We start from the raw sequence: 26241 nt of genomic DNA on the forward strand, positions 1-26241 counted from the left end.
AAGTACAAACGCACCATCTTGAAAGTTTTTAGAGATTATGAAGAGTATAAAGCTACTGATCGAGAACATCCAACTGAATTTGAAGGATATAACGACTCAACAGTGTATTGGCGCCTTATCAACACAAGCTGCTATCAGTGCAGAACAGAGCTTCTGGAGATGCAGTTTAAATTCAGCAGATATATTTGTACTGGGCAGCATCTTGAAGAGCACATCCATGATTTGTCAGTGGCCGACCCCTTCAGACAGCCATAGACAGGGTTGATGCCTAAATATTGCACTGTCTTTTGCTCATTTTGCAGACGTTATTCATGCCTGAAGACTGCATCGTTCTAGTCTAAAATTCCTCTGTAATTCCGGTAGCTTATGAAGTCAAGTTACCCCTGGTGAAACTGCGAAAGATGTTTTTTTTATTCAAATAATAGTGCACTGTGGAGATATTCAAATGGGGAGGGAGGCAAAAAAGTAACTACCAAACGTTGTAACCAGGAGGGAGCTGGTAACCCCATCTAGAAACACCTCTTACCTTGTGAATTTATTTATGGCTTTGTTCTTTTTTTTTTGGTACGATGGCTCAAGAAGAGCCCGGCTTTGAATTAACAAAGCCATCAACCGGCCAGGATTACAGGACTGCCACTTACAACAAGAAAACAAAGAGCGGAAATAAAGATACATTGTGCTCAGTAGAACAACTCGAAGGCAAAAAAACAATGCCATCGAACGACGCTATGCCAAAACCATGGTTAGCTACGGGAGGAAGGCACCACCATGCATGTTTTGTGTCACTAACTGCCACCAGAGGGAAACAGGGGCAACACATGACCTGACTCCGCCGCCGCAAAGGGCCTCTACCCTTTCACCCGGGATCGACGGGTGCCGCACCGGCGGCCTGCAGAGTGGTTCACCCTAGAACCCATATCAAAGTTCCCAAGCTGCGAAAGGAGAGGCGCCGATACACTGTTGAATCGTTATATCCTTCATGAAACGGGGAGTCGAACACCCAATCACCGTCGCCGGCAGCTGCAAGGCAGAGCACCAGACGAGAGTTGACGAAACAAAGGCGCCGAAAACCCCGGAGAAGGCCAAGAGGATACAGAACCATGCATCGGTCAAGGATATGAGTCTCCATAGCCCATGGCATATCACTGGCACCAAGAATGGGATCCCGATCCCCTCGCATCAGCGGCTGAAGCCCTCCACACCTGTACCCGAGCAAGCTGCCAAAGATGAGATCAGACCAAAACAATCCACTGTCGAACCACCACCAACTCCACCACCACTTGAGCACTTCCCTGACGACGCCTTCAAGAAGGGTCACACTACCCAGGTGCCGTCGTCGCCATGAATCGAGGAACTGAGGCTTTCACCTGAGCTACTTGCTGGGGTGGGAGGTACAGGAAGCCCACCGGAGCCTTCAGCAAGGGAAACGGCGCCCAAAGGCGACGTCTTTAGTGTGGCCGCCGCGCCGGCCCGGGGTTTCCCCCGGATCCGCACCCAACCACCAGATCTGCACACCCGACATCCGGAAATGGCGACCGGAGCCACCAGGGACAGGGGGCGGCGCATATCAGAGCAGATCGAGGTTGAGGACGACGATTCTCCAAGGTACAGCCAACCTACGGGAAGCCGCTGCAGCCGCCGACGCCTGCCACCTCCACGCCGCCCACGCGACCAGGAAGAAAGCCCACCTGCACCCTGCGGCGCCGCCCACCGCACAGGTCAGGCCGCTGGCCACCGCCCGGGGCCCGCCGCTCTGGAAGCCGAGGCTCTCCACGCAGGGTGGAGCCGCCGAGGTCCCCACCGCCACCTTCATGGGTGCCGAGCGGCCGCGCCGATGGCCACCTCTGGCGGTGGCGGAGGGAGGGAGGGGGCGGGGGGACGAGGTGACGACGGCTAGGGTTGGCCCCCGAGTCGCCTCGGAGGAGACGACCCGGGGGGGGGGGGCTCCGTCCTTGTCTTTTGGCTTTGTTCTGCCTAAGTTGGCCTATAAACACATGCTTGTGTTGGAAATTTAATTGTCTTTTCATCTGCGTATATAGAAATATTAGAAGTTTAGATGCCGATTTTTTTCCGCGCACATATTCACCATTTCGCCATGTGTCTCTCGACTGCCGCTGGAACATGCTGCGGTTGCCTATTAGTTGATCTTGTTAGTAAAGTTTGAATTTACTCAAATCAAATTGATTGCAACCTTGTACAAATTCGCAAGTAATTGTAGTAACGTTCTATTGGGCTAAGTGTTGCAAGTCTACTACTTCTAAACCTGTTTTCGACATTACTACAAGATAACTAGTAATTCTGAAACTTCTTTGTTGCTTGCAACATTACTACCGGTAGATAAGTGGTAATTCTAAAACATTACTATTCTACATGTCTGTTTTGTAGGCCTACCATTCGGCATGTATCTTTTGTAGTGGTCAGCCGACTCTATTCGGATCTTCGTGCATGCAGGGTATGTTCTGTATGGTAACATGAGCAAAAGAAACAAAATGGATAGAGGGTGTGCTTGGCTGGCAGCCAATATTTGGCAAGTAACAAGTGTTTCTCCTTGGACGGGCAGTACAATTTTGTTTCTGTCAACTGACAATTTTTGGCAAGTAATAGGCAAATCCACATTCATCTTTCACTTTTTCTATTTCTTTTTGGCTTTCATTTACCTATTCCTGTCTGGATCACAGGGACTCATAAAATAATTCAAGCATTACAAAACTCATCAGAAAGCAGAAAATTTTAAAATTCAGTTGTGAGATAAAAGTTCAACACACAAAATGGATCATGGGACTAGTTTATCAATTCTTGCCGGTTGACTAACTAATACAGAAAAGTCACGAGTTAACAGAATTTTGAAATTAATCCCTACAAATCCACTTCACCACGGACTGGTGCATGGCGCAGAAGACAGGTTACTAGTTATCTTGTAGTAATGTTGCAAGCAACAAAGATGTTTCAGAATTAATTTTAACCCCTCCAGTTCGCTCGCCTTTGATCATATACCCCTTTCTTCGTTTGCCTCCCTCTGAAGCCCCTCGGTTTTGTCTACTTCTTGTTGATTGCGCCCCTTGGCGTTGTTATCTATTTAATTAGCCAATAATGAACGAAATCTGGACTAATACGTCCTCGTGCAGTTTCCTCAACACGCGATACAGACAGAGGAGGGCTGGCCCTCCATTGGTGCCCCAAGGTAAGGGACTTTGTGTGGTTCCAGTTGTACGATTGTCTAAATCTTAGAAACCCTTGGTGCTGAGGGAGATTGATATACTAATAAATTTGTTAACAATGCCTACAAATCCACAAAAAAATTGAAATTAATCCCTACAAATCCACTTCACCACGGACCGGTGCATGGCGCAAGTCATTTCTGCATCTCAGCCACAAAAATATAACTCTAGATATGCGCAGAGCAACCACTGCCATCCGCCAATCGCCCAAACCAATCTGTAACATTCATTCATGGAAAAGCCGTTAAATTTGTCTCACAATTAGGTGCGACCCAGGCAGTAAGCATTAGCTTTATCATTGGGGAAAGGGAATAATGTTGAACGATCAAGGTTGAATCATCTCAGCATTACTGGACAAAACCAATAATAGAAATAGCAAACATAAATAAGAAGATAGTCGGTTCGTAAAAAACTGAATAAGAAGACAGCTTTTAGCTTCTATTGTCAGTTTGTCACCATATTCTCATGTTTGAAGACAGACTTTAACTTCTCTTGTTAACATATTCTCAAGTTTCTTGCTCTGGTTATGTAGAAGCAACTAGATGAGTTGTGTAAATACCACCCTTGCACAATTATGATGGGCATACGAGGGTCCATGGAGTAGAAAACAGAAACGTCTGGTTTTTAGCTCATGGGCATACATTATTGATACTCCCTTGGCCCAAAACAAAGTCAGTTTTTTATAACTCTGTACACCAAAACTAACAATTACCTTTGATGATAATAGGATATAAAATATGAAAAAAGGACATACCCAGTGCTAGAAGCTGCAACACCAAGTGGGGCCTTGGGGAGGATTATATGAGGAAAAACTAAATTTGTGTTGAAAGTCAATTTTTTGTGATGAATCTAGCCATCTAATTTTCTTCATCATGTGTTTGGTAAAAAAAAATTAAGCATCCACGGTAACTAAAATAGAAGAAATCAGACTACACAAAAACCATTGGATATGCGGGAGTTAGATTGAAAAACTGATTTATGTTGAGAAAATATTCAAGCAAACCGGCTAAGAGTTGCATAGTTGTCCATAAAAGTTTAATGACTGAAAGCAAATTAATAAATAGTAGTATACGAGGACATGCTCATCGAGTATTGTGACAGTATAAAAATAAGCACTTGTACTATAGAAGGAACTAGAGGAGTATTAAGGAGGAAGTAAACTGGCAACAAGACAGTGCAAGAGAAGGGAGAGCAAGCGAAAGATCACATGTTCAGTTGAGAGGGGAGATAACATATGCAAAAGTAGCTGGGTGAAGGCATCACGAAGGAAATGGAATACGAAGGGATGGGAAGCAAGGCATACATAAGAGGCACAGTAACATGACAGCATGATGGGAGGTCTCCGGGTGAGTAACAACTTAGCAAAGGGTCAAAATAGAGAATCTTGGAATCCTCACTTTCCATTTGGTACTTCAGAAAGAGTAAAAAGGAAAACAATATCTTTTACAACAAAAAAAAATTCAGATACCTCAATTACAATTACATGCAGAAAATAAACTTACCTGATCAGCCAATACATCATAATAGCACATTTGACCAGGCAGTCATCTTATGCATTGTGAAAAAGGTCAGCTCCACCATGTTCACCCCCAATGTCTGTTTCAAAAAGGATAAGAATCAAACAACCAATGAGACAGAACACCAAGATTGAGCTATATATTTGACATCCTAGTTTTTCATGTAGTTGTCTTCAACTTCCACCTATTATGCATCCCTTCTCAAGAAAAACCTGCAGTGTGACTTAGCACTAGCACAACCATACACAGTTCTTGCATATTTTAATAGGTAAGCAACAATGACATTTAATTCAATCTTTATACAAATAACTTGCTAACCTTGGTGTTAACTATTTTATTGTATACACAGCAATACGTAGCCCAGTGGGAAGGATCTTGATGATGACGTGTGAACTATTTTTTTCGATTGTATTGGTCATTCATGTACTAACTAATAAGAGGGAGACATATAGACAATCTGCCATGTAATACAATGGAGATAAAAACAACATTGCTACATAATTTTTTGACAAAGATACAGCCCCCAACCCACCCCACCCCCCCCCCCCCCCCCCCCCCCCCCGCATGCTTCAATCATATAAACCACTGACACAGTAGAACAATGTAAACCCAAGAATATCAGTTCAGCTTTCTCCATCCCTTAGGAGTCCATGAAGATCCCTCTTTCCGCTACTTCTAAAGTGACCTCCATTGGCACTCTTTAATTCTGGGGTGGATTTGGCAAAGTTCGATGTTGCGGTCCGTGTCCGGGAAATCATATTGCTTGCCACGAGCATTCAACTTAGAACTCACACGAGCACTGGTTAGATGCATAGGACAGGGAGCTTGCACCTAACTACATAAGAACTAGCTTACAACCATTACAAAAAATAATCTGGTCGTGTATGAATAGAGATGGCCTCCACTGAAGCATCGTCACCAAACGTCATAGAACAATATGTTCATCTTGGAGAGATCATCATTCAGGCAAATGAGTAATTCATAGCACACTACTTTGTCGGCTTAGTACCGAAGGATATGAACAACATTTGATCAACCAATTATAAAAATAACTCATATTTATTATATCCACATTGTAAGGCATATGCTATTACCTGCGTTGTAGACACTTTCAAATGGAAGGCAGTATGATCCGATGTTGGTTTGGGGTAGTTTTTTGAACTCCAATGTCTGAAGCTGGACCGCGAAGAGGCCGACCACTGTCAACAGGAACACCACATTATTGTCCTGAGCAAAGCATATCATTGAGTACCATCTGTTCTCTGAATTCATGGAAAGTAATTTGTCGAGTTCAATGGTTCTTCCAAGCTCCCATGAAGCAACACCTTCGCAATCAGTCTTCCTCTGCCATAACTGTGCGGTTAAGCTGGATACATGGAGGAAGCCCAACACACCACTATCTGTCCTTCTAAACGTGAAGTGTTCTTCATACACATGAACGGGAAGCTGTATCACCGCTAACTTGTGCTTCCAGAGATCAAATTCAAGAATTTCATCCGAACCCGCGGTAACAAACCAGTAAAGGGCATCCCCAGCCAGCACAGCAGGGTGAGCCGTAGAAATTGTGTTGTCAAATGGGCTCAACCATGGAAGGGGTGTTGAGATGAGGTCACTCCATAAGCTCATCTCTGACGAGTAAACGCAGGCGACCGCTGCTTGTCCATGTCGTATGTCGTCGTAGCGTACAAAGACCACCTCGAAGTGTTGGACGTCTCCCCCGGCACGAAGCACCGCCCCGCTGATCTCGTTCGTTTCCGAATCGAAACCCGCCGGGATGGCTAGATGGTGCTGCTCGCAGGTGATGGGGTCCCACACAAGGAACTTGCACCGTGTCTGGTTGTGGACGAGCACGAGATCATGGCGGCAGTCGAGGAGCCCGAAACGGTCGCCTTCCTCGAACCGTAAGGAGAAGCGCCCCGGCGGGACACGATTGGGGGCCTCCAGAGTTGGTTCGAAGGAGATGCCGTGGGCTCGCTCCACGAAGCAACCGAGGATGGGAGCGCTGCGGCGGTGGTGGATGCGGAAGCGGTGGAGGAAACCGGGGTCGGAGGCGAGGCGGCGCCAGCGCTTGTTGACGAGGGAGGCGCGTGGGAGGGAGGAGGGCTGCGGTGGGAGGCGAAGGAGGATCTCGAAGAGCAGGTCGTCGTCGTCCAGCGCCGCCGGGGACGGCGAGCGGTGGCGGCGGCTCGTCATCTGGCGACTCGCCCTCGCTGATGCGGCCCGGCCCCTTCTCAATGATGTGGACGCAAGCCCACAATGGGTGCAGTCTTTTTTCTTTTCTTTTGAACACCACGATGGGTCCAGTCGTGTATACATACCATACACACGATGGGGCTTTAAAAAATACACACGATGGGGCATTGAATCAAGTTTTGTAGGGTTGCTGTTCTGCTGACATGCAATGCAAGGAGACTTTCCCTAAAAAAAGTACTACCTTTGTTCCAAAATATATGTCAATTCTAGTAGGCTCTAGTTTAGCCTACTAAAACCAACCAACGACATATAATTTTTTAGAAAAGGAGGATGTCTTCCGGCCTCTGCATTTGTGAGATGCATGCGGTTATTTTATTAATTATTCTTGAGAACCTTATAAAGTAGAACAACAATAACCCGTCATCTTGGCAACATCTGTCGCTACTCCTATCCAAATGACGAAGGGGTGCAAGCTGGGCCACATACCCAGACATCTCACCTATGCCTAACATCTAAAGCCGGAGGCCCCGACCGAGCCATCTGCCAGGTCCGGGGCTTAAACCGGTCCGACGCACTCACATGTGTCGTCGCCGCTGTCTTCCGCTGGTCCATCTTCAGAGCAGATTGAGGTGACAACCTTGGCAGGTCCTCCACCATCGACGCCACCACGACGCCAAACGACGACCTCCACCTACGCGAGCCTTGGCAGGTCCTCCGCCATTGACGCCAGCCGACGACCTCGACCTACGCGAGTCCATCTCCAAGCAACGGACGTAAATCCATGCTAGGATAGGGCCGCACCACCGCCGTCACCCACCACCCACAAGCGCCACCCAACCCCAAGGTTCCCAAAGCGGCGCCTTCAAGAAGGGAACGGCGCCGTGAGCGCCGCCGCCGCCCAACAAAGTTAGGGCTTTCGCCCGAGAGACCTAGGGAAAGGTGAAGTGAGGAGATCAGTCCATACCGACGCCTCCAAGGAGGGGAACGGCGCCCTCAGCGCCGCCATCGGCGCTACCGGTCATGGTCGGTCAGGGATTTCACCCGAACAAGATCTTCGCCACCACCAGTGCCTCATGTACCGAACCGGTGACCAAGAGGAAGCGCGGACCGACCAGGCTGGCCCGCACGCCGAACAGGGGAGGAGGGGAGGCGCCAGATCGCGCGCACCGGCCGCCACGGAAGCCGCCAACGACCACCGGATCCCGCCGCCCACGCGGCCGGGACACCAGATCCACCACCCACACGACATCTAGCCCGCCGTGCCTTGCCAATGAAGCCGTCACTCCAGATCCGAGGTTCCCCACACAGAAGTAGGACAACCGAGGCCCCGCCGCCATCATCCTTGCCGCCCCGGGCTTGCCCGGCGGCTGCCTCAGGCGGCGGCGAGGAGGTGGGACGAGGTGGGGAGGGGCCGCGGCGGCGTGGCTAGGGTTCCCCCGTCACCGCCGGGGGAGGCGAAGCGGGGGTCGCGGGAGGAGTTGGTCGCGAGAGGAGGTCGCGGGGGTCGTGACGACATATATTTTGGAACGGGGATATATTAAGGACGCTAATTTACAATACCCTTTGCTCTGTATGCATGTTTTGTTTTTTGCAGGGAGGCTAATTTGGCATACCCGACTGGATCGAAATTAACAACAACCAAACAAGCTTGTATGTTTTTATTTTATTTTTCTCTATAAGCTACACCCGCTGTTTTCAAATATAAGATCTCCCATTCGTTTAATTTAAACCGTCAAATCGTCTTAGATGTAGAAACGGAGGTAGTAACTCGTAAAAGGATTTAAACCGAATCTTAGCAAAACTCATGATAGCCTTGGCTACACCTCAGAGAAAGAGAAGGGCAATATTGCTCCATGAAAGAGTCCTGGAGATGTTTTGCTCCGTTTTGTTTCAATACTGGATCTTAACACTGATGGATGGAGGAGTGGGTCTCTCAGTCTGCATGAACCATAGAATATACTCCTATGTTTTTTTCCACAGAGGAATCACTTGTTCTAAAGATTATTTGCTATTTGCACATGCGGCATGTGTGTGTGAAATGCAACAAGAGACAAGGCGTGTTCCACTTTGGCGTGCCAGTTCTACAGTAAGTATAGGCAGTCATCGATGCGCAGGGGCGGTTTGTTGATATTATGTATGCTTCACTCGCAGAAGAATTCAGACATCAGCAAACACATCCAGTTCCCCACATATCAAAGGTATTTCAACATTCATTAGTCATACACACACAAAGGGGACATCAAGTATATAGGAAGAAAATATAAACAAGCGCACACGGTGCAAGCAAGACCAACTGAAAGGTACTCCCTCCGTTCCAAAATACTTGACTTCCATTTGTCCAAAAATGAATGTACCTATATATTAAAACATGTCTAGATACATCTGGATTTTGACAAATGGAAGGCATGTATTGTGGAACGGAGGGAGTACTGATCAACTGAAGCTAGTCCTTGCCAGTTGGCTCAACAAAATAAGTGATTATTTCCTACAAGTCCAGTTCATCACTGAGCGCTGACTGGTGCATGCTACACAACATGTAAGAGCCTACAGCAAACAAGCTATTTCTGCACCTCTCGTCCAGATACCTGCGGAGCAACAAATGCCATGAGTTAAACCAAATATCAGTTCATGGAAAAGCCACTAAATTCGTCTCATAATTTACAATTTTGTAAGAACTAGACAGTAGACATAAGCTTAACCATTGTGGAAGTTGCGCCAATAGCTCAAAGTTGAATCATCTCAGCGTTATTGGAAAAAACTAACAGAAAACATCAATATGAAGACAATCAATGGGTGGCGGCATGCCTTTCAAGTTCTGTTGCTAACATATTCTGAATTTTTATGCTCTGTGTTCTTGGTGGAAGTTACATGATCAGTGGTTTAAATAATTCCCTTAGAGAAACTCTAGCAAAGTCGCCATATGGGGGCTCCATATGGATTTGGAGGTTGCCCAGGTGACGTGCAAACCCAGAGTCACCATATCTCAGCCTCCATATTTCCCCTTTCCACGTGGGGTCCATTTCAACCTCCATGTTTTCCCTTTTCACATGGCATCCATTTGCTACCTACTTCCTAGTAGGTGAGGACTCAATTCTCACCTACCATGAAATTTCCCTCTTGCAATGTTCCCACCATATCAAGGAATTATGGAGTGCACTTCATCTGTGCCCCAAATATGGAGGCTGCGAGGCCGGATATGGAGGGCGCTTCATAAATTATGACGATCTGACGGGTATGGCGACTCTGTTAGAGTGATTTTTTTGCCAGAATCGCAATATTGGCAGTTATTATGGCGATTGGCCAGTATGGCAACTGATCTGCTAAAGTTGTTGTTAGAGGTGAATACTAAACAATTGAGCTTATTAGATCATTTGAACTATTATTTTTTATCATGAGTATATCATGGGCTCATGGTGTAGAAAACAAAACATCAGGTTTCTAGCTCATAGGCATATATGTTATAATGTTGATACTCCATTGGTCCAAAATAGAAGTCAATCTTAAAACCTTTGCACCACATAAGGAACATAATGTCAAGTAATGATAATTTGAGGTATGGAATATTAAACAAGAACTGCAGTTGTGTTGAAAGTAAATTTTCTTGTGGATTTAATCATGTAATCTTGTATCACGCGCCCAATACAAATTATGAAGCATATATGGTAACTAACATAGAAGAAATTAGACCGCACACAAACCATTGACCAGTAGATATATACGTTGAGAAAATATTTAAGCAAACCGACTAGGAATAGAAAGATTGTCCACTAAAATTTAAACTGCAAGAAAACAAATAGTGACTTGAGCACAATTATCCACCAAAATTGAAGAAATCGGACTTCACGCAAACCGGCTAAGGTATTAAGATATGATGAGGACATGCTCTTCTAGTACTATGACAATCTAAAATGTAGCACTGGATTATATATAAAACAGGGTGGAAGCCTTTTTTGGTAGCACTGGGTATTATAATGATCCCAGATCAGCAACAATGTTTAATGGAATAGCTATAAGCTCATATAACCAAAGGAATTTGTAACAAAATACTAATTAATTTTCAGCTATCAATTGTTTGTGTAGAGCGACAACATTCAAACTTGATAGATCTATAACCACATAAAAAATCAAAGGCTGCAATTTGTGTTGAATCTAGTTATGTATTTTTTAGCATGTTTGCAATATAAATTATTAATTAATCATCTATGGTAACTGCAATAGAAGAAACTAGTCGCCGCCCCGAATGCGGCAACGGCAAATGTAAGGTCCTGCTGGGATCTTTCACAAGAGTTATGTTCTTGTCCATGACAAGATCATCCTAAGAGAGGTTGCAGATGTCTTTCTTTCAGATAAACTCCTACTGAAGTACTTGTTTCATCATTTCCCTTGGCATATAATTCCCAATAATTTTATGGCTACAATATCATTTTAAAAGTGGAGTGGTTTAAATTGGTTGTAAGACTAGAGGTCAATTTAAGACTAAAAATGGAATTACACCGGACAGAAACCACTACCACATTTAGTTTGGATAAGACAAGCTATAATATAGGAAAATTGCCACAACGACCCATTACATATGTGAGGGTTGGACGGGCAAACTGATATATGATGAGAAAATCATTAAGTGAACCGCCTAGGAATACCATAATGTCCATAAAAGTTTAATAACTAGAAGTAAAATGATAAATAGTACTATAATATCTGATCAGCACATGCTCCTCAAGCATTATATATGAAAATCCAAAATGTAGCACTACGTATTACAATGGTCCCATATGAAGCACAAAGTGAAAATGCATAGCTATAAGCCCTGGGCTAAGTAAAAGAAATTCAAAGCCCTATGTGCATGTGTTGTTAGTTATCAATGAGTTACTTGTGTTGAGGAACAATGCAAATCACACTATGACTTGATAGACCCATAACCACACAAAAAAATCATATCCATGGCAACCAGTAAATAAGACTGACAAATATTTGCAAATCACATCAAGTTAGTATGACAACATTCTCATATATGAGTAGTCACGAACATATACAAAAATAGGGAATTGGGAAGGGCCCCAAGTCATCGAGCCGTCTGAGAAGCTATAGGGAAAAGGCTTGCACTACAGAAAAGAACCCAAGACGCAGACGGCTATGAAAACACGATTGGAGACAACCATATGAGCAAGTTTTATGAAGGGTCATAGATAGAATCTTGGGGTCCGCTATTGATATTTTGTACTTGAGAAATGAAGAAAACCAAATCAATTTTTTAAACATTTCAGATGCCTCAACTTACATGCAAAAGATAAGCTTACCTCGTCAAAGTCATCTTATGCATATCTATCCAGACCTTGCGTATTGCTAAAAAAGTTTAGCTCTATCACGTTCACCGCCAATATCTGTTTTTGAAACGATAAGAAGTCAAACAACTGGTGAAATTTCTATAGAAAGCCAGCTATATATGAGAAGGCATCAAAGAGATATTCAGCTAAACTTTAAGCTGGGGTTTTATTGGAAAACATAAGTATAGAACCAGGCAGGTTTTGATCTAAAAAATATGCAGCTAAACCTACGGTTGTATTTTAGAGAAAAAAAACTCAGGGTTGGTACAACATTAGTAATAGATACACAAAACCAAACCTATTGTCAAATTCAAAGTATATCCCTCAAAAGACTTTGTATTCATTAATACCCTAAAAATGAAGAACAAGTAGCACACTCTGACTATTAGCTAATCAGAAGAGAGAATTTAGCTAGAACTATTCTTAAACTTGTTTCATGCCATATCCAAAAGTAAGTATATATGTCCATACTAATCCTACTTCCTAGCAACAGAAGTGATCATGACATTTCAGATTGAGATTATTTTTATATATGTGTGTCCGAAAAATATGAATGAACTCCATGTATTATAAAATCCCAAACCAAATGGACTTGATAGTTGATACTAGCCTTAGGACTCCCCTCCACGTGATAAATGAGATTGTTTCATAGAAATTAAAGCAAAATTGTTATTAATTTACTATTATCAAAAGATCAACGGAGATAACTATCAAATGACAACAATATATTTAGCTTTAAACTTTCAAATGAGCGTATGGAGCTATCTATTTGTCAGTTAGTTATTCCAGTCTAGGTTTAGTTGTCTTCAACTTGCAATTGTCATGTATCCCATCTAAAGAGAGAAATGTCTTGCAACTTTGCACTAGCACATCATATACAAAGTCCTGCATATGTAAATAGGCAGACAACAATGGCATTTAGTTCAATCTTTATACAAAGGATATAAACAACATTCTATAAACTAATTATAAAAAATGACTTGTTTTAAATATACCCACTGTAAGGCATGCTATTACCTCCGGTATAAACACTTTCAAATGGATGGACGTATGATCTGACATCGGTTTGGGGTAGATTATTGAACTGTAATGACTGAAGCTGGACCGAAAAGATGTCGCCCATTGCCGTCCCCAGGAACACCACATTGTTGTCCTCGGCAAAGCCTCGTATTATTGGGTACAATTTCATTGGATGCAGGGAAAGTAGTTTGTCCAGTTCAATGGTTCTTCCAAGCTCCCATGAAGGAACACCATCGTAATCGGGCTTCCTCTCCCATAACCGCGCGGTGAAGTTCGATACGTGGAGGAAACCCAGGGCGCCACTATATGTCCTTATAACTGTCAACTGATCCCGATACACATCCACAGGATACTGTATCACAGCTAAGCTGTTTTTCTCAAAATCAAATTCAAGAATTCCCTCTGAACCCCCGGTAAGCAACCAGTAAAGGGCATCCCCAACCAGCACAGCAGGCTGATCCCAAGAAATTCTGGTGTCAAATATGGTCAACCGTGGAATCGGTGTTGAGATGAGCTCACCCCATGAGCTGGTCTCTGAGTAGTAAACGTAGGCTAGAGCTGCTTGTACGTCGTCGTAGCATGTTGCCACACAAACCACCTTGAAGTGTTGGACGTCTTTCCCAGCACGAAGCACCGCCCCGCTGACCTCGGTCGTCTTCAAAAGGAAGTTATGGAACACCACGGGGATGGCTACGTGGTGCTGGTCGCCGGTGATGGGGTCCCACACAAGGAGCCGGCGCCGTGTCCGGTTGTAGATGAGAACGAGGCCATGGCGGCAGTTGAGTAGCCTGAAGTGGTCTTCGTTGGCGGGCTGGAAAGAGAGGCGCCTGGGAGGGACACGATTGGGGGCCTCCATTGTAGGTAGGAAGGAGACGCCGTGGACTCCCTCCACGAAGCAACCGAGGAGGGGAGGGCTGCGGCGGTGGTGGATCCGGAAGCAACGGAGGAAGCCGGGGTCGGAGGCGAGGCTGCGCCAGCGCTTGCAGACGAGCGAGGCACGGGGCAGGGAGGAGGGCTGCGGCGGGAGGCGTAGGAGGATCTCCAAGAGCAGGTCGTCGTCGTCGAGCGCTGCCGGGGTCAGCGAGCGGCGGCGGCGGCGGCAGCTGGTCATCTCGCAACTCGGCTTCGCTGATGCGGCCCGGCCCCTTGTCAATGATGGGAACGCAGAGCCCACGAGTTGGTGCCCTCGTCATCACAACAGGTTCATTGTCTGAGCCCGGCCCCTTTGTCAATGATGGTATCGGATTGTTTGTTTGTCTTGCTATATATACATAACCTGCAGGCAAGCTTGCCTCAAAAAAAAAAAAAACCTGCAGGCAAGCACATAATACGAAGAATATTTTGTTTACAACAATGGCAGGCTCTTACGCAAGGTCCAGTTGGTCGGACCTCCCGACGGATCTCCTCCTCGGAATCCTCCAACGCCTCCAGCTCCTGGAATCCCTCGCTTTCGCGTCAGTCTGCGCATCATGGCGCCGGGCCGCGGCGGCCGCCGGCGTCCCATCTTCTTGCAGACCGTGGGTCATGTCTTGGACCCATCTCGTGGAGGAGGAGAGCCAAACCAACAAGAAAAACTGCAGCTCGGCCGCGACATGCAAGTTCCGCCTTCTCGTGGACGTCAACAGGTCTTACGATGTCGATTTTCCCAAGGGTTGTTTCGTTGCATGTGCCGGAGCTTCCCATGGATGGCTGATTTTGGTGAACCAACTCTCCAATCTACTTCTCTTCAACCCCGTCACCTCGGACATGGTCCCTACCGCCGATCACCGATTTCTCATTTGTGGAGGCAGTATATGATAGTCAAGGATACATAGAAGGTTATCGCCTTTTTGACGATAAATTCTATGACGATGCGAAATATCTGGCAACATGGTTCTACCTCCATCCAAAGGTGGTGACTACATTGTCATGATCATTCATTATGATACTAGCAATTGGCTCTCTTTTGTTAGGGCGGGAGAGGGCAGGTGGCAGGTGATCTCAAATATAGCTACAACTACAAGGGAACTAGATCGATATGCGGGCTGCGCATACCACAATGGGAGGTTTTACACTGTGACGTACCATGGAATAGTAGAGAAATATCATCTTGATGGATCGAGTGGACCCACAAAGGAGGCGATCATTGCGCATAGGACCTATTCAAGTGTTCTTACCAGGCACTTGGTGTCCACGCCATGGGGTGATCTCTTGCAAGTCCGGGCCATTTCTGCAAAGCGTGTGGATCGTGTTAGATTTCTAATTGGCAAGGTTCATCCCGAAGGATGCAAGAAGGTATCGCCCGACAACTTGGTGGAGCACACAATATTTGTTGGACTGAATCACTCGGCGTGCTTACCCTCAAAGAAATTCCCTGGTTTGAGACCGAAATGCGTCTATTTCTCATCTCCCTGGATGACAGCGACGTTTGATTTAGTTGCCCGTTGTCGTGGATGGGGAGGTGTAAGGTCATATGACATGGAAACAGGGGTCTTCGAGCATGCTTTTTCCTTTGAAGGGGTGCCTAAAAATTGGAGAGTGCATGTTCCTTCAGAGGTATGGATCACACCGAATATGTAATACTCCCGCAAATGCAAGGGATTGTAGATTCTCTACCAAACACATCTGACACCATGATGCAAAATCCATTCATCTTCATAGTTCATAGAGATATTGTGGCTCCACTATATAGAGATACATATGAAGCTACAGCCGAATTTCAGAATATAGTCCACTAGGGACTTGAAATTTTGTGCCGGACCAATCTCCCAATGGGTAACGTCGACCCAATAGGTAACGGCTTAATGTACAAATTGGATGCTCCATGCTTCTGCTTAAGATATCTCTTGGATGTAAGTAATTAAACGAGTTGTGCATGCACATAAACAATCAATTGGTTTGGTACATAATTTGTATTGTCAGCTCTGAATATGCATCAGAGCTGAAAGTTAACTACTCTGAATGTTTCAGACTTACCTGTCCTTACAAAAGGATGCTCAGAGGAGAGGATTGTCAACCAAAATTTCGCCAGTAACAAGGGTTTCAGCTGGGACGGGCACTGCAACTTTTATCCCAGAATCTCAAAAATACATGCGGTTATCAATGTGCAGAAGCTAATCCATATTTTTCCTTTCATTTACCTCTTCCAGTCTGGATCACAATGACTCTAAAATAGTTCAATCATAACAAAACGCATCTGATTCCACATGTCTGAAGAAAGAAAGCAGAATAACTGAACATTCATTACTGACACTGTGAGAAGCAGATAAAAATTCAGCTCACACACACATGAGACATCATGGATCTAATTAATCCAAGAAAGTCACTACGTCTTCGTGCCAATTGACTAGCTTTTACAGAAAATACATGGCATGCGTGAATTAACACAATTTTCAAATTACATTATAGTCATGAGCAAACAAAATGTTGAAATTAATTCCTACAAGACAACTACAGCGCTGATCAGTACATGGTGCATAGAACCTACAGCAAACAAGCCGTTTCTGCATCTCAGCCACCAAAACGGCTACTTCAGGTACCTGCAGAGCAAACAACGTCATCAACCAAACACCGAGCCCAATATGTAAATTTTTAGTGAAGCTGCTACAGCGGGCAAAAGGCGGCCTAAAAGATTATCACTTTCGTAAAACAAGATTGAGATACAACACAGCAGCTACAGCAGGTAGCACCCAACATACACAAGTGACAGGGAACAGCAGAAGAACAACCAGAAACGACCTATGACAAGCAGCCAACACCAAGAACTTAGCACCCATCACCACTGGGCAGATCGAGAAGAGTGGGAACCACCATGACAAATAGAGGAACCAGAGCACTATGCAATGCAACAATACCTCAGGCGCCTTCAAAGGGCACTAAACACCGAGATCTCACCACCGTCATAAGACCCCAAGAGATAGGTCATCCATCAGCACCAGGATGACCAAGGCACCGGTCGCCGCCACAGATCATTCCACCGCCACCACCGAACACTCCAACAACTGCTCCAAACCCAAACATCAGGTCACCAGCTGCGGATCCATGGCTCCAAAACAACGCACCGGGGGGGGGGGGGGGGGGGGGGGGGGGGGACAACATCGAAGATGCCACCGTCGTCTGATCAACAGAAGGATCTGAGGCTTTTGCCCGGAGCACAGGAAAGAGCGGGCAACGGTAGCTCCCCAATGACACCTCCATGAAGGGAAGCGGCACCCGAAGGCGTCGCCATCATCGTTGCTGACGAGGTTGGCACTAGGCTATCGCCTGAGACATCCCATCCTAGTCATCTCACAACTTTGGTATGACTCAGGCAGTTAGCATTCCTTAATTATCATTGTGGAACTAGTGCCAAAAGCTCAAAGCTGAATCTTCTCAGCATTACTTGACAAAACCAACAATAGAAATTGCAAACATCAATAAGACAGTGGTTTGTTGAAAATAAATAAGTACTCCCTCCGTCTCAAAATAAGTGTCTCAACTTTGTACTAAGTTTAGTACAAAATTGTAATAAGGTTGAGACAATTATTGTGGGACGGAGGGTGTAAATTTGTACTGGTATGCCTTCTATTGTTAACATATCCTCAAGTTTCTTGCTTTGACTAAAGGAGAAGCTACATGATCAGTGGCCTTGGAGTCAAACACTGAACAGCCTACCTTATGAGATAGTTTGAAACATTATGTTATGATGTGCATGTGCATATTACTACGAGGGGCTCATGTAATAGTAAACAGAAACATTTGATTTTTAGCTGATGGGCATATACGTTGATACTACTTTGGTCCAAGTAGAAGTCCATTTTTATAAGACTATGCACAACACAAAAGTCAAAACTTTAACCATTACTCTTGATGATAATATGATATAAAACATGACGAAGTGCAATTTTGTTGAAAGCACTTTTGGTGATGAATCTAGCCATGTAATTTTTATATCATGTGTTCAATAAAATTTATTAAGCACCTGTGGTAACTAAAACAGAAGAAAAAGACTGCACATAAACCATGTAATAATCTGTTTGGATCAGACAAGCTACATTGTAGGCTAATGGCCAAATGACCAATTACATGTGCGCAGTTAGACAGACAAACTAACATATGTTGAGAAAATATTTAAGCAAACCAGCTAAATAGCATAATTGTCCATAAGAAATTAGTAATGCAGGCAAAACAACAAATAGTAGTATAAGATCTAATGAGGACATGCTCTTGGTGTATTGTGACAGTGTAAAATGTAGCACTAGGCATTATAACAATCCCAAATGAGCAGCCAGGTTAAATGGCATAGCTATAAGCCTGCATAACCAAAGAAATTCGAAACCAAATGCTAAGAGATTTTTTAGTTATCAATTACTTGTGTAGAGGGATAACATAAAAATCAAAATAGAGGACTTGATAGATCCATAACCACAAAAAAATAATCGAAGGCAATGTACCAACCAGAAAATGTTGAAAAGGCATAGTAAAGGGAAGTATTTAATTCTGCTACTACTTAGCATTGCATTCTCATCTATGAGGTGGCACGAACACAGCAGTAAGGAATGGGAAAGGGTCCCGAGTCAACTGTCATCTGGGAAGCTAGAGGGAGAGAAGCGCTTGAAGGAACTGGAGAACTAAGGATGAAATAAACTCGCAACAATGCAGTATGATAGAAGGGAGGGCAAGCTAAAGAGCAAATCCAGTAGCTGGGTAAAGGCACATTACGAACGGGGTGGAAAGCTGCTGGGGAAGGGATGAGGAAGCAACACGTACAGAAGAGATCCAGGAAGCAGACTGCCATGAGAGCATGACGGGAGGTAGCCAGGTGAGCAACGGTTTAGCAAAGGCTCGTATAGAGAATCTTGGGAGTCCTCTCTTTACATTTGGTACTCGTAGAAGTAGCCTCTTTTACAACAAAAATAACATTTCAGACACCTCAACTTACATGCAGAAGATAAGCTTACCTGATCAACCAATATATCATGATAGTGTATCTGATCAGCCAGTCACCTTATGCATTGTTCAAAAGTTCAGCTCGACCATGTTCACCACCAACATCTGTTTCTAGAACGATAATAAGTCAAATAACCAATTATGTTCCAAAAGAAAACAAGTAGATATGAGAAGGCACCAAGGAGATATTCAGATAAGCCTATGGGTGTAATTTTAGAAAGGAAGAAAAAATCTTAGGGCTGAAACAACATTAGGAATGGGTAGACAAAACCACACTTCTAGTCAACTTTGAGGAATAACCCTCAAAACAGCATATCAAACACAACAGATATGCTCATACTATTAGCTAATCAGAAAAGAGAAGTTATCTAGAATTATTCTAAGCTCATTTCACGCCATATCACACACAACAGATATGCTCATACTAATCTATCCTATCAACAGAATTGATCATGACAATTCAGATTAAGATTATATTAGTAAATGAATCTAGGCTGAAAATATGAAATGAACTCAGTTTCTTTTCTTAAATGCTGGTGCCAATAGACTTGCAACTCACAGCAAGACTCTCCTCCAACTCACTGCAATATAAATAACCGATATGACGCTGCTTAGAATTGTTAGCTTAGTACCAAAGGATGTGAACAACATTCCATCAACCAGTTATCCAAAAAATAACCTGTTTTGTTCATAGCCAAATTGTGAAAGGCATGCTATTACCTGCAGTATACACACTTTCAATTGGATGGCAATGAGATATGCTTTTGGTTTCGGTCCTTTCGGATAGCTTTTTGAACTGCAATGAGTGAAGCTGGAGTGCAAAGAGGCCGATAAATGTCCCCAGGAACACCATCTTGTTTTCCTCAGCAAACCCAAGTATCATAATGCTGCCCTTCTCTGGATTAAGGGAAAGTAGCTTGTCCAGTTCAACAGTTTTTTCCAGCCCCCATGAGGCAACACCATCGCAATCAATCTTCCGCTTCCATAATTGCAGGGTGAAGTCTGTCAGCATGAGGAAACCCAGCCCACCACTATCTGCCCTTATAACCGTGATGTGACCTTCATACTTATACACATCCTTGGGCATCCGCATTACAGCCAGACTCTGCCTCAGAAGATCAAATTCAAGGATGCTTGATGAATCATCAGTAAGAGTCCAGTAAAGAGAGTCCCCGAGAAGCATTGCGGGCGCTTCCATAATTGTGATGCCGAATAAGTAGAGATGAAGGCTTGACTGGGAGTCGAGGTCGGACTGAATGGGCGTCGAGATGAGGTTACCCCAAGCGCCGGTCTCCGACGAGTAAACGCAGGCGAGCGCTGCTTGTCGACGATGCAGATCGAGTCTGCGTGTTGCTACACAGACCACCTGGAAGTGATGGGTGTCTCCCGCAGCACGAAGCATCGCCCCGTTGACCAGCACCACCTCTTCCGTGTCGAACAGCGCGGGGACGGCTAGGTGGTACTGGTCGCCGGTGATGGTGTCCCACACGAGGAATTGGTGGTGCCGCGTCTTGTCGGCGATGAGCACGAGGCCATGGCGGCAGTTGAGTAGCTTAAAGCGGTTATTGTAGCCGGACTGGAAAGAGAGGCGGCAGGCAGGAAGACGGTTGGGGGCCTCGAGAGCAGGCAGGAAGGAGATACCGTGAGGTTCTTCGACGAAGCAACCGAGGAGGGGAGGGCTGCGGCGGTGGTGGATCCGGAAGCGGCGGAGGAAGCCGGGGTCGGAGACGAGGCCGCGCCAGCGCTTGCAGACGAGTGAGGCGCGGGGGAGGGAGGAGGGCTGCGGCGGGAGGCGGAGGAGGATCTCGGGGAGTAGGTTTTCGTCATCCAGCGGCGCCGCCGACGGCGAGCGGTGGCGGCGGCTGCTCATCTCGCCCTAGTCACTGACGCGATGCGGGATCTGGTGAAATGAAGAGCAGGCCGTGTAACAGAGAAGAAGAAGTCGTCAAGGGCCCAGAACTGGGCTGGACATAAAAGCCCATGTTGGGTGCTAATTTATGATTTCGAGCCCAGTAGCCGAACGTATAAAAGAAACACGTCTTAAACTGATTTCGGAGGGCTGTTTTGCAGACGGCAAATAATTTCTTTGATTCTTTTGTTGCTGCCTCTCACCACATGCTTCTTTCTTCGCACATTTTCTCTTTTTATATGTTTCTTCTTATGACACAGAGGAAAGAAGAATCATTCTGATGACTGTGCAGCAACACAGAGATAATTGCATCTATAGTCCTCGTACTTGCTGGCCACGTCCAACTCAGTCCTGAAACTTGCGAATTGCTTCAATACGGTCCCGGTACATAAAAATGCGTGATCAATACGGTCCCTGAGGTTGAAACGTCAGTCCTGACTCTACACGCCGCATATCTCGTATTTCTATAGTGAAGGCCACGTCTGTATGCGGCCCATATGTCAGTGGGCCGAGAAATAAAATGAAAAAAAAGGAAAAGGGGGGATTCGAACCCACTAGCTCTGCCCAAACCACTGCTCGAGCCGGCCACCAGGCCAAGTGCGTGTTCTTGTTTGACATGAGGATGCACCATATATTATAAGCATATCACTGTTTCTTTAAAAAATTATACGTGAATTTTAAAATATTCATGAGTTTTTATTTTTAAAAACGTTCATTGATTCACAAAATGTTCATGATTATAAAGTAAAACGTTGTGTCTACAACAAATGTATGTAAATTTTAAAAAATAATCAACACAGTGCTTGGGAATTTAAAAAATATAATTCGAAGATTTTAAAAAATGTTCACTGATTCAAAAATGTATTGATGGATTCAAAAAATTTCGTCACAAAAAAAAATCTGACTTTCAAAAGGTTTTCAAGAAATATTTTGCCTATGAAATAAAACTTGTTGACGAGTTCAAAAAACATGTGCGCAATTTCAAAAAAAATTCACTAACTTGTAAAGAGCTCATGAATTTAGAAAATGTTCACAACTTCAAAAATATGGTGAATATTTTGGGAGTGCATCTCCTCACATATATATAGGGAGCGCAACTTAGAAAACTCCAAAAACATGTTCACAACTTGTACAATAGACTAAATATATATGCATCTCGTCACATATCGCACACACACACACTTAGTATTCATGAATTGATTCTTTTATGTTGAATTCATGAATTGATTCTTTTATGTTCATTGATACAAAAAATGTTCACGATTCAAAAGTAAAAGTTTGTATATACAAAAAAATACTTGAATTTATGAAAATATTCAAGAAAATGGTTGGGATTTAGAAAAATATATTTCATAAATTTTGAAAAAAAAATGTTCACTGATTCAAAAAAATATTGATGAATTAAAAAATTGTTCATCACAGACAGAATGTTTCTTAATTCCAAAAGCTATTCAAGAATTAAACAAAAATGTTCACCTTTGCAAAAAAAACTTGATCACGAGTTCCAAAAAACATGTAAGCCATTTCAAAAATTATTCACGAATTTGTTAAAAGTTCATGAATTAAGAAAATTTTCGTAACTTCAAAAATATGGTCAGCCCAATTCGATCAAAAAATTTGAATTCAAAAAACGTTCAGCCCAATTTTTAAAAAGGTGGACCGCCTTTGGAAAAATAATGAATTAAAAAATATTCGCAATTTCAAAACTTCTGTATGCAATTGTGCTCACGCCAAATAGGAGACTGCAAAAAAATGAACACAAACAAAAAAATAGAACACACAGAAGATAGCTGGGCCTTAGCTATAAAACAAAAGAAACAGGCCCGTACAGCCCAAAGAAATACTGTGAATACCTAATTATATTTCTTCTAAAACATAAATAGATTTCTTATAAAAATGACTACATATATAGGGTCTGCATCTCATCATAGGTCGTGTGGATACACTCAGTCTAGTGGCTAGCGCTTGCTTCTACGGCCCACATGTTGCGGGTTCGAACCACCTGCCTGCGTGCATTTTTTTTCTTTTGTTTCTCAATATCCTACTAACATATGGGTCCAACCTGATGAGCGGGGCCAGTCTGATATGGCATATGGCGGAATACACAGTACGTATACAATATGTAGAGCCAGGACTGGCGTTTCAACCTCCGGGATCGTATTGACCACGTATTTTCATGTACCGGGACCGTATTGAAGCAATACGCAAGTTTCAGGACTGAGTTGGACGTCGCCGACGAGTACGAGGACTATAGATGCAATTATCTCCAACAACACACAATGAGAAATGAAGTTATGATTGTTGGAAATTATATAGGCTATCCTCTAGTTTCTTTGTTTTTCCATGGTATCGTTCACAATGCATAATGAGGCTAGTGAGCACGGACATATTTACGGACTCTATTTTTAGTTTTTTTTAATTATTACCATCAGTTCTCGAAAAATTCATATTATTCCTGAGCAATGTCACCAACCACAATCAGGCATGCGAGTTTTCAAGTCTAGCACATATGTGTAAGTCATATATGCCCTGATAAGATTGTATGTATAAGATCAATTTTCAATGTAATCATGTGGTCAACAGCCTGCAAAACAAACCCAACTCTTTCGTCATGTGCTGTCTCAGGAAAAACACAGCGCCTATAAAACATTTCAGTAGACTCGACCATAATAAATTCCTCTATTTGTATTCTAGCATAGTCGTCCTTAGCACATGAAGTATTCCTTCCTCGAGTGAAACTCCACATCAACGATTCCCCTTCACATACATCAATAATAAGAATAATTCTACATTGAGTTAAGTGAGAAGGCTAGTATTATTTTACCAGCATTGCTCAATATTGAGCAATGTTTTAAATAGCACTTTGTAGTGTTTGGAGGGGCATGTGTGTTATAGGACAATTTAGCGCATAAACGCTTCCGCCACTATTTGGCATACCCACTATTTACATCTTCGACATTGGGAAAATATATTGGTGGAGTTGGCCTGAAACCGTTGTTAGGGTTTCAAGTGACAGAGAGAGTGCATGGAGCGATTTCTAATCTCCCATGATGCGTTGTTGTTTTTCTTGCCCATGTATTCCATCGTTGCTCTCATCCTTCAATCGTTGGAGCGTTGAATGGAGAGAAGGTTTAGGGTTTGGAGAGATAGGCGAAGATGATGAGTTCCTGTAATCCAGGAAAGAAGAAAGAGAGGGTAGAGAAGGTAGAAATAATGAATCTGACCAAGAGGGGGAGCCAAAATTGGTCGTGGATGACATAGAAGGGGAGGGTTCCAAGCTGTGTGTGTAAGTGCATCTAGTGCCCCTTAGTGATTTTGGTGTATTGAAGACTTATAGGTTAAGGGACTAATGAGTTTGTGAGTATGCACAGGTCTATAAGTCTATGAGGAGCTTGATATTTATAGAGAAAGTCGACCTCTAAAAATGAATGTCTTCGACTGAAGACTTTGGATTTCTGAAGACTTTGAAAGTGAAGAAATTGGTGTGATCTTGAAGACTTGGTATTCATTCGAGGAACATGAAGCGTGAAGACTTTTGTTTTCGTAGTTTCATTTTCTCTTTCTTGGGTCTTAGGAAACACCGTACTGTTAAAGGGGGTCGAGGAAATACTAAGGAAAAGTTTCCATGTGATGGTCAACTCAAAATCCTACACCTACCAATCCCTTCCAGTGAAGACATTGGAAATCTCATACAGCTCAGTCAATTTCTTCAGTGACAGAGACGAAGTTCTTCTGGTCTCTGAGGATTTGTTCTGACTGAGGAGTTAGGAATTCGCTAGTGCGGATTGCCTACACAGTGAGGAACATGATAGCCCTGAGGAATTTGATACTCAAATTTCCGACCGTTGCTGTGCTACGCGCCAGCTGTCCCAAAATATCTACCCACCTAACGGTCATATCATTGAAGGGCATTTATGTCTTATCATGTCGGGCTGCTCCCTAGGATATAAATAGTCGCCCCCTACAACCACTAGCTGGTTGGCTGCTCCGAGAGAAACTGACACTTGTCATTTGAGAGCATCCCATCCTCCGAGGACTTTGAGCGAAAATCATCAAGTGAGGAAAACCCAAACCCAAACACCTACAAACCAAAAGTGATTGAGCATCACTGAAGAGATTGATCTTGCGTAGATCCGACGCTTGTTACATTTGAAGACTGTGCTTCTTCCAGACGGTTAGGCGTCATGGTCTGAGCATCCAAGAGGAAATTGTAGATCGCCGAGTGACCGAGTTTGTGAAGGTTTGGAAGTCACCTGATGACTTACCACGAGTGATTGGGCGAGGTCTGTGTGACCTTAGCTCAAGGAGAATACGGTGAGGACTGTGTGTCCGGGGCTGTGTGTCCTCAGGTTTAAATACCTAGCCGCTCCAACCAGACGTACAACTGACACAGCAGTTGGAACTGTTCTACCAAATCATTGTCTTCACCAAGCTTACTGGTTCTATTTCCTCAACTCTTTCATTTCCTCATTACTGTGTTGTGTGCCTGTTCATATCTGTTCGAAGACTTTGACTGAAAACTTTCTCAATTTCTCAGTTCAATTTCTTCAGTCTGTTTGTCTTCATCCTATGTTATCCTGTGTTTACGCTTTCTGTACTCTGTGCTTGTCTTCATTTCATCACGATGACCATGCTTGTGTTCTCTTATGTTTACATCTGAGTACTTATTCCGCTGCAAGTAGTTCTTCGCTTAGGAATTTCCTCACCCGCAAATTCCTTAGTGAAGAATTCATAAAAATCGCCTATTCACCCCCCTCTAGTCGATATAACGCACTTTCAATTGGTATCAGAGCAAGGTACTCCCTTGTTCTGTGTGATTTTGGTTTAACCGCCTGGAGTTTTAGTTATGTCGACCGAAGGTATTATCAAGGTCTCTGCTGGGTGTCCTACCTTCGATGGAACGGACTACCCCTACTAGAAGAATAAGATGCGAATGCATCTTGAGGCAATTGATAACGATCTCTGGTATGTTGTGGAAAATGGTGTTCCCTCAGTCTCACCTTCTCTGAACGCTACTGATGTGAAGAGATTCAAGCAACTCGATTCACAAGCGAAGAACATCATATGTGGCCATCTGAGCAAAGGACAGTATGAAAGAGTGAGTGCTTTGGAAACTGCTAAGCTTATTTGGGATAGGCTGTCCAAAGTCAATG

At 43.9% G+C, this 26241-nt stretch overlaps 3 protein-coding genes across 4 annotated transcripts; all 3 read right to left on the reverse strand.

Moving 5' to 3' along the window:
- Window positions 1-2953: 2953 nt before the first annotated feature.
- LOC123143358 (uncharacterized) lies at window positions 2954-6998 on the reverse strand. Its single transcript, XM_044562272.1, has 3 exons — window positions 5830-6998; window positions 4721-4814; window positions 2954-3435 (listed from the first exon to the last, which is right to left on the reverse strand). The coding sequence occupies exons 1-2, from the start codon at window positions 6926-6928 to the stop codon at window positions 4768-4770; spliced, it is 1146 nt and encodes a 381-aa protein (XP_044418207.1). The 5' UTR covers window positions 6929-6998; the 3' UTR covers window positions 2954-3435; window positions 4721-4767.
- Window positions 6999-9120: 2122 nt separating this feature from the next.
- LOC123143359 (putative F-box protein At3g16210) lies at window positions 9121-14487 on the reverse strand. Its single transcript, XM_044562273.1, has 3 exons — window positions 13270-14487; window positions 12226-12309; window positions 9121-9513 (listed from the first exon to the last, which is right to left on the reverse strand). Exons 1-2 carry the CDS (start codon window positions 14381-14383, stop codon window positions 12272-12274), a joined length of 1152 nt encoding a protein of 383 aa, XP_044418208.1. The 5' UTR covers window positions 14384-14487; the 3' UTR covers window positions 9121-9513; window positions 12226-12271.
- Window positions 14488-16462: 1975 nt separating this feature from the next.
- LOC123143361 (uncharacterized) lies at window positions 16463-21099 on the reverse strand. 2 transcript variants are annotated; one of them, XM_044562275.1, is made up of 3 exons: window positions 19900-21099; window positions 19191-19284; window positions 16463-16790 (listed from the first exon to the last, which is right to left on the reverse strand). In XM_044562275.1, exons 1-2 carry the CDS (start codon window positions 21047-21049, stop codon window positions 19238-19240), a joined length of 1197 nt encoding a protein of 398 aa, XP_044418210.1. In that variant the 5' UTR covers window positions 21050-21099; the 3' UTR covers window positions 16463-16790; window positions 19191-19237. The 2 variants fall into 2 exon arrangements, with proteins under 2 accessions (XP_044418210.1, XP_044418209.1); XM_044562274.1 differs by having other exon boundaries at window positions 19191-19290.
- Between the last annotated feature and the right edge of the window lie 5142 nt (window positions 21100-26241).

Source organism: Triticum aestivum, chromosome 6D (genome assembly GCF_018294505.1).
Source record: "Triticum aestivum cultivar Chinese Spring chromosome 6D, IWGSC CS RefSeq v2.1, whole genome shotgun sequence".
Lineage (NCBI taxonomy): Eukaryota > Viridiplantae > Streptophyta > Magnoliopsida > Poales > Poaceae > Triticum > Triticum aestivum.